Source organism: Oryctolagus cuniculus, chromosome 12, assembly GCF_051225735.1.
Source record: "Oryctolagus cuniculus isolate XC-2025 breed Fujian yellow rabbit chromosome 12, ASM5122573v1, whole genome shotgun sequence".
NCBI classification, from domain to species: Eukaryota; Metazoa; Chordata; class Mammalia; order Lagomorpha; family Leporidae; genus Oryctolagus; species Oryctolagus cuniculus.
The window spans coordinates 12,600,353-12,612,564 of record NC_142878.1 but is presented as its reverse complement, the minus strand read 5'-3'; the positions used below and the strand labels follow the sequence as shown (position 1 = coordinate 12,612,564).

Below are 12,212 nucleotides of genomic sequence, written 5' to 3'. Positions count from 1 at the left end.
TCTAAGGGAAGTGGAGTGACTTCGGCCAGGACGTGGTGAGAATTCAACCCAGCCAGGCCTCTGGCTCAGCCCCAGACCTGTTCTCTGCTCTGTTCCATGATCCCTTTGTTCACTGGGCTGCATCATCAGACAGACATGGCGAGCCGCTGCTCCCCTCTTGTTTGTGTCACTGTGACCTAAGGCTGGCCCTCTAGGGGTAGCAGTGTCTGCAGCTGTGACATGTGTTCCTGACAGTGCTCTCCAGGCCGACAGAGCCTGAGGCAGAAGGAAGAACATCAAGCTCCTGCCCCTGATCCTGCCCTCACTGAAAATCTAATATGGTGTTCACTGAGCATTATTTTTTTGCACTCATTTTTATGTTTCAAAAATATATCATTAAAGTACTGCTTATCTTGATTTCATTATGTTTTGCACCTGTGGCAGGTGCTAAACCTGTCTCACCTCTGGCCTGGCCCTACTGTGGACCAAACACTGTGAATCCTGGAGAATGGAAAGGGGGCCAGAGTAGATCAAACCCTCAGGGACATGGCCCTCTGTTGGGAGGGGTGCTACACAAGGCATTGACTGCCATTCTGCTACTCTGAGTGGAAAGGAAGCTCCTCCTGCCCCTGTGGTCTTCTGTCTTTTCCAAGTGGTCAGACTTCAAGTCTCTGACTTCAACTCCCGGTCTCAGTCTATACACAAACACACACACACACACACACACACACACACACACACATCACCTTCCCATTGCTGGCAAATATAATGCAGGCGTGTTTTTAATGGAGCCCCACTGAAACGGAAGTGAGAGAGTCAAGGAGAAGTGCAGCATATGGAGACTGGGGCACATCTCCTAATGCCCCCAACAGCTCTTGGGCCAGTCTCTTCCATTCCCAAAGTCTCAGTGCCCTCAGATGTAAAGAGGGGTGATAAAAATACCTACCAAGAATACAAAAGGACATCTTGCAACCTGAGTTTAGGATGGTGCCTTCTGGGTATCCCATATTCAGAATGTGTGCAGTGATTCTCAGGTTCACACATGTCTCTTGGAAAGAGCTGGTTGCCCCTGTCCTGGTGGTGATCCCTGGCCACAGCCTAGGGTGCATCCCACCTTTTGTGTACACAGCAGCTGGCCAAGAAGGCAGCTGCCACTGGCTGCTCCCCTACGTGTGAAGTCTACCTGCTGTTGGCACAGTGGTAACCCTCAGGTGTGAACCCTGCCTGGTGCTAAATACATCAGAAATCCACAAGTCCAAGTTGTGTTTTTCCAGGGCAGCTCAGAAACCAGAGAACGGCAGATCCACAAACATATAGAAATGAAAAGGAAGAATCTGTTTCCTTGTTTTTTTAGTCAGTTTTCATGTAGCAGTTGTAAAGCTCTGCTCTCCTATCTTTTTTGAGGTGTTCAAACCATTGGATATTACAACACATTTTGCACTCAGCTGGCCCAAGACCTGTATTTTGCAGGGAGGGAACTAAGCTTCTGGTGGGTTCTTAGCCTCCCACTGTACATTTGCTGGTCATCCCATCCCCCTGTCCTACATCTGGGCACTGAGGTGGAGCCAGGGAAGCAGTCAAAGTGCAGGTTGTCGTGCCCATGTCTGAGCACCAGTGTGATTGGGATCATGGTGTACCTGGCATTCTTGGGAAGGGCCCCCTGCCTGTCTGGAATCCATGTCTCTGTATTCAAGTCCTCCTGCCCTCTGCTGAGGGCATTGGGGCAGCTCGAGGGTCTTCAGTGATGGAGTCTCGTTACTCAGCAGTCTGGTGGCAGCAGTTCTGCTGCTAGGTGGCCTGGGAAGCAAGTGCAGCCTTGGAGCCCATGTTAAGTTCATTCAGTGGTTCAGTAATAGTTCATGTTTCCTGAGCATGTTCTCTGGGCCCTTGCATTGTGGCACTAATTCCTTATATTTCATAGTAACTGTGAGGTACTATTGATATCCTAATTCTACTGTTGAGGAAACTGAGACACAAAGATGTAAAACAGCATGCCCAAGGTCGCACAGACAGTAAGTGGTGGCGCCATTTTGGCCCCCGGGGGCTGATCCTAGGGCCAGTTCCCAATCTTCACACTGCACTGCCTGTCCGAGGCAGTCGCGGTGAGGAGCTAACACCCCTTCCCCACGGTGGCTGATGAGACCTCAGAGACATCTCAGAGCTCAGTGCCCTTACTCAAGGTGAACAGAGCCCAAACACAGCCAGCCTGAGCCTCATGCTGTCAGCTGGCCAGGGGGTGCGTTGGCTTAGCAAGGGTAAGTCAACAGTGCAGCCATGCACTTCAGATGGGGTGGCACTGGGTAGAGACAGCCAAGGTGATTGAGAACCAGGATCCCTGCTGGCCCAGCTCCCCACAGCTTACCATCAAGCATGAATATGAGATCTGGGTTGTGGCGACTGCATTGGGTTTAAGAAGTCTTGAGGCTGAAATGTACTGTAACTTCTTGCCCCCCCCCAATATACATCATTATATGAGGTACATAGAGTAGTCAAAGAAATAGAAAGTGGAAATGTAGTCACCAGGGGCTGAAAGAGGGGGATGGGGAGTTGGTGCTTAATGAATGCAGAACTTCAATTCCAGAAGATGAAAATGTTCTGGAGACGGATGGTGGTGATGTTATACAATAGTGTGGATGTACTTTAATTGCACTGAACTGTACACCTAAAAGTGGTTCAGATGGTCATTTTCATGTTATCTGTTTTTTACCATGATAGCTGAAATTACTGTCATAATGTTTACTAGTAAGGTTTAAAATAACTCTGTCCTGCAAAAGTGGTAATCATTGAAATATAAATGCTTGCTAAACTGGAGAATGTTGAGACGCCCCCTCTCCAGGCCCCCTGCATGTGGGAGGTGATGGTCAGCCAGCAGGCAAAAGCCTTTAGGGCCCAGGAAAGCAGAGGGTGTGCCTTGGGCATTGGCCTTGCCCAGTAGGAAGCATCCCAGGACCTCAGTCTGAGGGTAAGGACAATGACGTGCTCTTGTTCTCCCATTTTATCTCCCAGGTGGCAGCCACAGAAGACCTTCTCCCGGCCGAGGCTCTGGTGCATGGAGAGAAGGAAGAAGGCAGTTTCCTAACTGGTGCCATAAACATCAGGTTAAACAGTTGTCCTAATTTCTAGCCACACGAACTGAAAATTACACCCACGTAGGGTCCATGTGCAGCATAGCATCACAATGCAAGTCCCTCTGCCTGCGAGACTTGGTTCCAGCCTTGTGAGACAGATGAGCTTGTGTCGTCCACTTGTACGGCAGCGCAGATGGGCTCAGAGAGGTGAAGCACACATCGTAGCTAGTCAGGGGAGAGCTAGAGCCCGGATTGTGCCTCCATGCCCAGCTGTAAAGCACAAGCAGCTGCTACAGAACCTACCCACCTGAGCACACCCACCCTCGTGGGACTGCAGAAGGAACAGAGACTGTCGTCCGTGGCAAGGAGGTTGAACTTCCTCTCCCTGATCTATCAAATTAATTGCATCCTTGCTAGAATAAAATTGCCATCACCTGTATTGGATTCAGCAAACTCTTTCTAAACATGTCTAAATAGTAAATCTTTTTGGTTTTGCAGACCTATGGCACATTTTAATGACTCAACTCAGCCATGTGCAAAAGCAGCCCTAGACAATACGTAAATGAATGTGCGCGGCTGTGTTCCAATAAAACTTTATTTACCAAAACAGGTGGTGGGCTCCTTTTGGTCCATAGGCCATAATTTGCTGACCCCTTATTTTCACAAACACAAGCTTTCATTTGCATTTTATCAACGATGACTAAGCCCAGTTGCCCCAGAATGGGTCCACTAATGTGAGTCATTCCCACATGTGACGTGGTATTTGCTTTTCCCCAACAATTGGATGCTATTGTCAACCTAGGGTCTAGCTGCCAGTTGCCCATTGCATCTTTCTGACTGGGATTATTCTGCCTAGGAAGTTTTTCTTCCTTATGAATTTGACAGATTATCACTGTGAATATGACAACTCTTAGAGAGCAGATAGTTTAGTCATCATCTTCAGCAAGTTTGGATTCTATCCAGCTGTGGATTAGCCTGGAGTTTTTCCTAACAGCTGGAGGAGGGGCAAGGTCTGAGGTTGGTGGGATGACATGTTGATGAAGGTACCATTGGGATAGAGTGGGTAACAGCCATTTTGTAGAAGTGTCACATAGCTATAGTCTGAAAGAGGATTAGAAATTTAATGACTATCTAAGTAGACTAAGTATTTTCAGGTGTTTGATTTATTTTAAAGTATCTAGTCTATCTCCCACCTACCCCCAATTAGTTGTTATTGAAATTGACAGAATGTAGGGCCAAAGGTATTAGAACTAGTGGTGGGCCTGCGCCGCGGCTCACTAGGCTAATCCTCCACCTAGCGGCGCCGGCACACCGGGTTCTAGTCCCGGTTGGGGCGCCGGATTCTGTCCCAGTTGCCCCTCTTCCAGGCCAGCTCTCTGCTGTGGCCAGGGAGTGCAGTGGAGGATGGCCCAGGTGCTTGGGCCCTGCACCCTATGGGAGACCAGGAAAAGCACCTGGCTCCTGGCTCCTGCCAAGGGATCAGCGCGGTGCGCAGGCCGCAGCGCGCCGGCCATGGCGGCCATTGGAGGGTGAACCAACGGCAAAGGAAGACCTTTCTCTCTGTCTCTCTCTCTCACTGTCCACTCTGCCTGTCAAAAAAAAAAAAAAAAAAAAGAACTAGTGGTGACCCCTTGTCTTAGTCTGTTCAGGCTGCAACAACAAAATACTATAAACTAGGTGCTTCCCAGCAGCTGAAATTTACTTCTCACTGTCATGGAGATGGAGAAGTTCAGGATCAAGATCCCAGTGGGTTTGGGCTCTGATGAGGTCAGCTTCCTGGCTCATGGATGGCACCAACCCACTGTGTCCTCATGTGGAGAAGGAGCAAGAGCTGTCTCCCAGGCTTCCTTTATCAGGGCACTAGTCCCATTCATGAGGGCTCCACCCAGTGTTCTGATCACCCAGAGGTCCTACCTCCTGATACCATCTTAATGAGGACTGGGTTTCAACCTGTGAGTTAGGCAGAACACAGACATCTGACTGTGGCATCACTGGTCCCTTATGGCACATATAGAAGACGGATATTTTAGTTTGACTTTAGTGATACAGCATCTTCCATGAAGAATAAGGCAGCCATCCCAAACCACTTCATAGCTGTGGAACAGCAGGTGGCAATGATGCCTCTCCTCCACTGGGTCTCATTTCTTCCGCTCCATCGTTGGTGAGATGCCTTTTCTCTTCTTCCCTGCAGATGGATGGTTTCTAGCCTGCTTCCAAACCCCACCTCGGCTGAGTGTTGGGCAGCACTTCTACATGATCCTATGACTCTTGATATGGACGCAGTCCTGTCAGACTTTGTTCGGTCCACAGGGGCAGAACCTGGTCTGGCCAGAGACCTGCTGGAAGGTGAGCCTCCCTCCTTGTACCCCCACATGAGCCTCAGAAGCCCACCTGCCTCCCAACAGTGACAGAAGATAAGAAGATCCCATTACCTGAGTACAGTAGTCCTCAGATAGTATTTGGTCCCTTTCAAAGTAAAAGAAAATGAAATTATTTTGTTACCGTTGGCTTTTGTTTTGGGTGTGGAATAGACTGCCCAAGTCTGTACAGTAAAAGTGCATAAGGAACTAAGTTGGCTTTGCTCTACAGATATTGAGTCAAGATTTAACAAAATCGTTCTTAAGAAAATATATTTAGTAGAGTGTAAATCAGAGAAAATTCAAGAGGATAATTTTATTTGAGACCCAATCTTCTTATCTCTGTCTTAACTGATAGAAAATATGTGAGGACAAAGTTTTTGGTGAAAACAAGGAAGCTTAGTATCCAGTAAAGTGGTCAGGAATAATTTATAAGCAAGAAGGCAAAATTCTTTCAGTCGTTTCAAAAACATTTCACTTGCTGCATGAGAAGTATGCACTGTCCATATGGTGTTTTGATTCACGTGTATCCTAATGGAGCAAAAATTGATGTTTAGTTTCTGTTTCTAAAATGAATTTATTGTTTATTTTATTTTATATTTTGGTGGTGGTGGTAAGAAGAGGGAAGAGCCAACTATGACTTTTTTAAAACTCATTTTTATTTATTTTTTAATTTGTATAAATGGAACAAATTTCATGTATCTCATACACACAATTTTAAGAACAACTTGTTAGGACCATCAGATTTGTAAGGGGAGGTCTGTTTAAATGATTCTTCTTTGCTTCAAATGTACAAACTGCAATTTGCAGAGTTAGTAAATACTTGGTCAAGAATTATAAGTCACATTGTTCATTTAGGGGGAAATAAAACATTAATATAAATCAAGATAAGTGTTCAGCCCTATTGAAAATTAAGAACCAGAGCCAACATTATGGTGTAGCAGGTGAAGCCACTGCCTGCAATGCCAGCATCCCTATGAGCTCCCATTCAAGTCCCGGCTGCTCCACTTCTGATCCAGCTTCCTGTGAATGCACTTGAGAAAGCAGCAGACGATGGCCCAAGTCCCTTGGGCCCTATATCCACATGGGAGACCTGATGGAGCTGCAGCCATCTGGGAGTGAGCCAACGGATGAAAGATATCCGTGTGTGTGTGTGTGTGTGTGTGTGTGTCCCTCTCTGTGTAACTTTGCCTTTAAAATAAAATAAACATTTAAAAAAAGAAAATTAAAAATCACAAATTGGAGGATTATGGAAAAAAACTGGTGAGAACATAGTTTTTAACTTTCGTTCAACCCTCCAGAAAATCAGGTTTAGAATGAAGTGTCCTCAGACAACATTTTGCTATGTGTGAATCAAATGAGATCCTCACTTCCCGCTCTGCATGTTCTGTGTCTTCCTGCCCATTTCCCCTGCCTTTGTTAATTTAATGAACAGAAGGGTGGAGAAACAGGTTTGGAATGTGACTGGCAGTGAGTGGGGTTCAAGATCAGGCTCATCCACTTACTATTTTTATTTCTCTTCACCTGAGGGTTTTTTGGTTTTTTTTTTGTTGTTTTTTTTTTGTTTGTTTGTTTTTGTAAATTGAGCCGAATCCACATTACACAGTTGTTGTGAACATTAGAAGTTAGAAGTTGTCATATAAAATTCACATATAAAAAGTTGTGATATAAAAGTGAGCAACAGATACCAGATTCTCAAAAACACGGAAGCCCATGCTGCTTGCCGCTGACGTTGTAATGAGTCCTCGCATTGCTGTGGCCTTCCAGATGGCCTTCACCGGGAGGCAAGTGTCCTCGTCTTCCCTGAATTTTATTTTTTGAATTTTAATATACAGAAAACTGTTTGTATATAGTTCTGTGAAACTTAGCACATGGATAGGTTTGTCTCATTACCACTGGCATCAGGAGACAGAAGCACTGCTTCAACTCCAAATGCTCCTTCCTGCTGTTGAAATCAGGCCACACCGCTCTGTTGTCTGTTGCTTCTGTTTTGTCTCCTTCTGAGACTGTCACGTAAATGAAGTCATCCGAGTAGGAACAGAGCCTAATCTTTTTTTTTAATTTTATTTAAAGTATACAAATTTTATATAATTCATGTATATAGATTTAGGGACATAATGATACTTCCCGCCCATGCTCCCACCCTTCCTCTCTTATTCCCTCTCTTAAATTTTACACTGATCTAGTTTAAGTTTACTGTATACTCATAAAATTAACCCTACACTAAGTGATGAGTCTGACAAATAGTATGAGGAGAAAAACACCGTTCCTCAACAGTAGAGACAAGGGCTGTAAACAGTCTTTGAAGCTCAGGATGTCAGTTTCACTCCCATGCATTACATTCTTGGTGCTCTGTTGGTTATCACGGATCAGGGAAAACATACGGTATTTGTCTTTTTGGGACTGGCTTATTTCACTAAGTATAATGGTTTCCAGTTGCTAACCTTTTAAAGCTGGCTTCTTTTCACTCTACAGAATTTTGTGTGCTTTATCAAAGTTGTGTTTCAATAGTTTATTCCTCTGTATTGCAGGGTAAGAGCCCATTCTATAGATGAATAGGGTTAGTTAATCCAGTCACCCATCAAAGGGCGCTTCAGTAACTTCCAGTCTTTGGCAGTTAGGACTACAGCTTGAAGATCAAGGTTTTTGGTGACTGTAGTTTTAATTCACTAGGGTAGGTAGGGGTGGGGTCATGGTTCGGATGGTAACTGTTTATTTCACTGTATGAGAAACTGCCCAACTGCTTTCCAGAGTGCACCATTTTGCATCCCCAACAGCAATGTGTGAGAGTTTCAGCCACTCTGCCTCCTTGTTAGCACTTGGTATTTATTTTATTTTATTTTATTTCAACTTGAAGCATTCTAATACATGTATGAGGGATCTCCTAAAAGTTAATGGAAAATGTGTATTATAAAAAAAATGCATGGATTTCAAAATATTTTGGCACCAAAATAAACTCATCATTTATTTCCATTTTCCACATATGTTTTGAAATCCCTTTGTATAGTGGTATTTCTTCATGGCTTTAATTTTCATTTCCTGAATGACTAATGAAGTTGAAATTTTTTCATGTTGTTTTCCTCCTGTGTATTCTCTCTGTGAAACATCTGTTCAAGCTTTTTTGCTATTTCTAAGTGAGTTGTTTATTTTATGCTTGAGTTTTGAGAGTTCTTTATTCTGAGTATAAATCCTTTGTCACATATGTGACTTGCAAATATTTTCTCCCAGTGTACTTGACTTTCAATTATTTTGATGGTGCCTTTTGTAAAGCAAAAGCTTTTGCTTTTGATATAGTACAACTTATCATCTCTTTCTGTGTGGGTCATGCCTTGAGTAAGGTGTCTAAGAACTTCTGTGTGACTCCAGTCATGAAGATTTTCTCCATGTGGTCTTGTAAAAGTTTTAGACTTCGATATTTTTGCAGATGAAGCTGTGAGCCATTGTGAGTTGATTTTTTAATAACATTTGTTATAAACCAATTGAGAGCATTTGAGGGAATTTATTTCTTGTTACTGGTTCTGTGCCGTTTTTCATTATGTTTATTCCTCTGCCAAAGCTATACCATTTCAATTACTCTAGTTTTGTAGTGAATGTTAAATCAAGTAGTGTGATTCTTTTAAATTGGGTTTTCTTTGTCAAAAGTGTTTCAATAATTCTAATTCCTTTGCCTTTCCATGCAGATTTTAGGATCACCTTACCTCTGTCTACAAAATGTCTTGCTGCTATTTTGATTGGAATTATGTTAAATCTATAATGAATTTTAACATGTTGGGTCTTACAACCCATGAAATATCATGGTCTCTCTCTTCTCCATTCTCTTCTCCTCTTCTCTCCCCCACCAAGGTCTTATTTGAATTCCTTCATCAACATTTTATAGTTTTTAACATTCATATTTTAATAGATCATTACATTTATATCTAGGGTTCTTTAGTTATTATGCATGCTATTTTTAAAAATTTGAGTTTCTTATTGTTCATTGCTAGTATAAAAATATAATTGGTTTTTGTATGTTAATCTTGTTTCCTGCAGTCTTTTTTTCATTTCTTTTTTTTTAATTTTTTAACTTTTATTTAATAAATATAAATTTACAAAGTACAGTTTATGGATTACAATGGCTTTTCCCCCCATAACTTCCCTCCCACCCACTACCCTCCCATCTCCCGCTCCCTCCCATTCCATTCACATCAAGATTCATTTTCAATTATCTTTATATACAGAAGATCAATTTAGTATATATTAAGTAAAGATTTCAACAGTTTGAACCCACACAGAAACACAAAGTGAAAAATACTGTTTGAGTACCAGTTATAGCATTAATTCACATTGGACAACACATTAAGGACAGAGATCCTACATGAGGAGTAAGTGCACAGTGATTCCTGTTGTTGACTTATCAAATTGGCACTTTTATTTATGGCATCAGTAATCACCCTAGGCTCTTGTCATGAGTTGCCAAGGCTATGGAGGCCTTTTGAGTTCGCTGACTCCGATCTTATTTAGACAAGGCCATAGTCAAAATGGAAGTTCTCTCCTAAAAAAAAGAAAAACTAAATGAAAGATCTCTGCAAGTGAGATCGCAGTGGAAAGAACAGGCCATCAAAGAAGGAGGTACTTTTCTCTGAAGGAAGGAGAGAACTTCCTGTAGTCTTGCTAAAACTAAACTCAATTACTTGTTCTAGGAGTACTGTGTTCTTTGGGATTTTCTACATAAATAATCATGTTGTCTCTTTTTAAGATTTATTTTATTTATTTGAAAGGCTGTGTGACAAAGAGAGAGGGAGTAAAGGGGAGAGGGAGGGAACGAAGGAGGGAGAGAAATGGAGAAACCCATATTCCATCCGCTGGTTCACTCCCCAAGTGGCTGCAACAGTGGCAGGGCCCTAAGCACTTGGGCCATCACCTGATGCTTTCCCAGGCACATTAGCAGGAACCTTGATGGGAAGCAGAGCAGCCTGCTGCATCACAACCCCAGCCCCTCATGTTGTCTTTTAAGAAGTATAGTTCTATTTCTTTTTTCCATCCTGTCTGTCTTTTTATTTTTCTTGACATTTCACTAACTAGGCCTTCTGGTAAAATGCAGTTAGGAGAGAGAAAAAATAGCATCCGTCCTTGCCTTGTTATGATCTCAGAAGAAGCATTCATTCTTTCACCATGAAGTAGAATGTCGGCTGTAAGTTCTTGTAGATCCTCTTTGTTAGCTGGGAAAATTCCTTTCTTTTCTTTTTAAGACTTATTTATTTATTTGAAAGGCAGAGTTGGGGCCAGTGCTGTGGCATCCCATATGGGCGCCTGTTCAAGTTCTGGCTGCTCCATTTCTAATCCAGCTCTCTGCTGTGGCCTGGGAAAGCAGTGGAAGATGGTCCAAGCCCTTGGGCTCCTGCACCCATGTGGGAGACCTGGAAGAAGCTCCTGGCTCCTGGCTTCAGATTGACCCAGCTTCAGCCATTGCAGCCAACTGGGGAGTGAACCAGATGGAAGATTCTCTCTCTCTACCTCTGGCTCTCCTCTCTCTCTCTCTGTAACTCTGAATAAATCTTTAAAAAAAAAAAAAGTTTTAGAGACAGAGTGGAGAATCTTTCTTTCTAAAAAAAATTTTATTTTTGTTTATTTGAAAGGCAGAGTTACAGAAAGAGAGGCAGAAAGAGAGAGAGAGAGAGAGAGAGAGATCTTCCATCTGCTGGTTCACCCCTCAAATGGCTGCAACAGCCAAGGCTGGTCCAGGCCAAAGCTAGGAACCAGAGGCTTCTTCCAGGTCTCCCATGTGAACAGCAGGGACCTGAGCACCCAGACCATCTTCTCCTGCTTTCCCAGGCACTCCAGCAGGGATCTGGATCAGAAGTAGAGCAGCCGGACTCCAGCTGTTGCACAAATGTGATGCCTGTGTCACCCACCACGCCACAACACTGGCCCCAGGAAGTTCCTTCCTAAGCTTGCTCAGAGTTTTATCATAAATAGATTAAGATTTTTTTCATGTGTATTTTCTGTTTCATTAATCATATGATTAAGTAGGTTTTTCCCTTAAACTATTGATATACTAGATTATATTGATTGCCTAGTAAGGCACTCTTTCAGCCACTTTTTAAATGTTTTAAGCTCCGTGTTTTCTCTTTGCTTTCCTGAACTAAATTATGTGAAGATTAGACCTGTTATTGTTCCTGTGTCCCCTGTGACTCCATTCATTTTCTTTTTGAATATTTTTTCTGTCTGTTGTTCAGATTGGATAATTTCTATTGTTAGAGTTATAAATTTACCAACTGTTCACTCTGTCACTCCATTCTCTTATTAGCCAATCCACTGGGGGTTTTTTTATGAACTTTTTCATTCTTAACATTGCTACTTGGTTCTTTGTATCTTTGATTTCTTTGCTGAAACTTTCTGTGTTTTTCAAGAGTGTTCTCTCTTGTGGGAAAATATTCATAACAATGGTTTTAAAGTCTTTGTCAAACAATTCCAAAGTCTGTTTCATCCCAAAAGCAGCTGTTGAGATTTCTCTAAGGGTTTTTGTGTTTCTTATGCTGAATATTTTGAATTATATCTCAGAACTTTTTAATATTCTATTTTGAGATTCTGGTCATTGTTAAGAAATCTTATAGCAAATACTGTTATGTTCACCTTGGAAGGTAAGCTCCATAAATGGAGTCAGACTTTAACTTCCAGGTTCCCCAAGACCTTCATAGAGCATGGTTCCAAGGTCAGGACTTTTGAGAGGTCTGAGTGTACTGGATTCTATCTCACTTGTTTGCCACCTTGTGGCCAATCTGGGACCTATCCTCTGTGTCAATACTCCAAGTCTGTTTAGTCTGTTTAA

At 42.8% G+C, this 12,212-nt stretch overlaps 1 protein-coding gene across 9 annotated transcripts in view; it reads left to right on the top strand.

Annotated features, from left to right (window-relative positions):
* OTUD7A (OTU deubiquitinase 7A) overlaps window positions 1-12,212 on the top strand; it is a 384,176-nt gene that overhangs the window by 229,444 nt on the left and 142,520 nt on the right. For 6 of the 9 annotated variants that reach the window (XM_089309204.1, XM_089309203.1, XM_089309201.1 and 3 more), the window contains 2 exons: window positions 2,986-3,077; window positions 5,239-5,393. The exons of the other annotated variants lie outside the window; for them this stretch is intronic. In XM_089309204.1, the coding sequence (XP_089165330.1) occupies window positions 5,243-5,393 (151 nt within the window). In that variant the 5' untranslated portion in view covers window positions 2,986-3,077; window positions 5,239-5,242. The remainder of the gene's footprint in view (window positions 1-2,985; window positions 3,078-5,238; window positions 5,394-12,212) is intronic. 9 annotated transcript variants of the gene reach the window in all.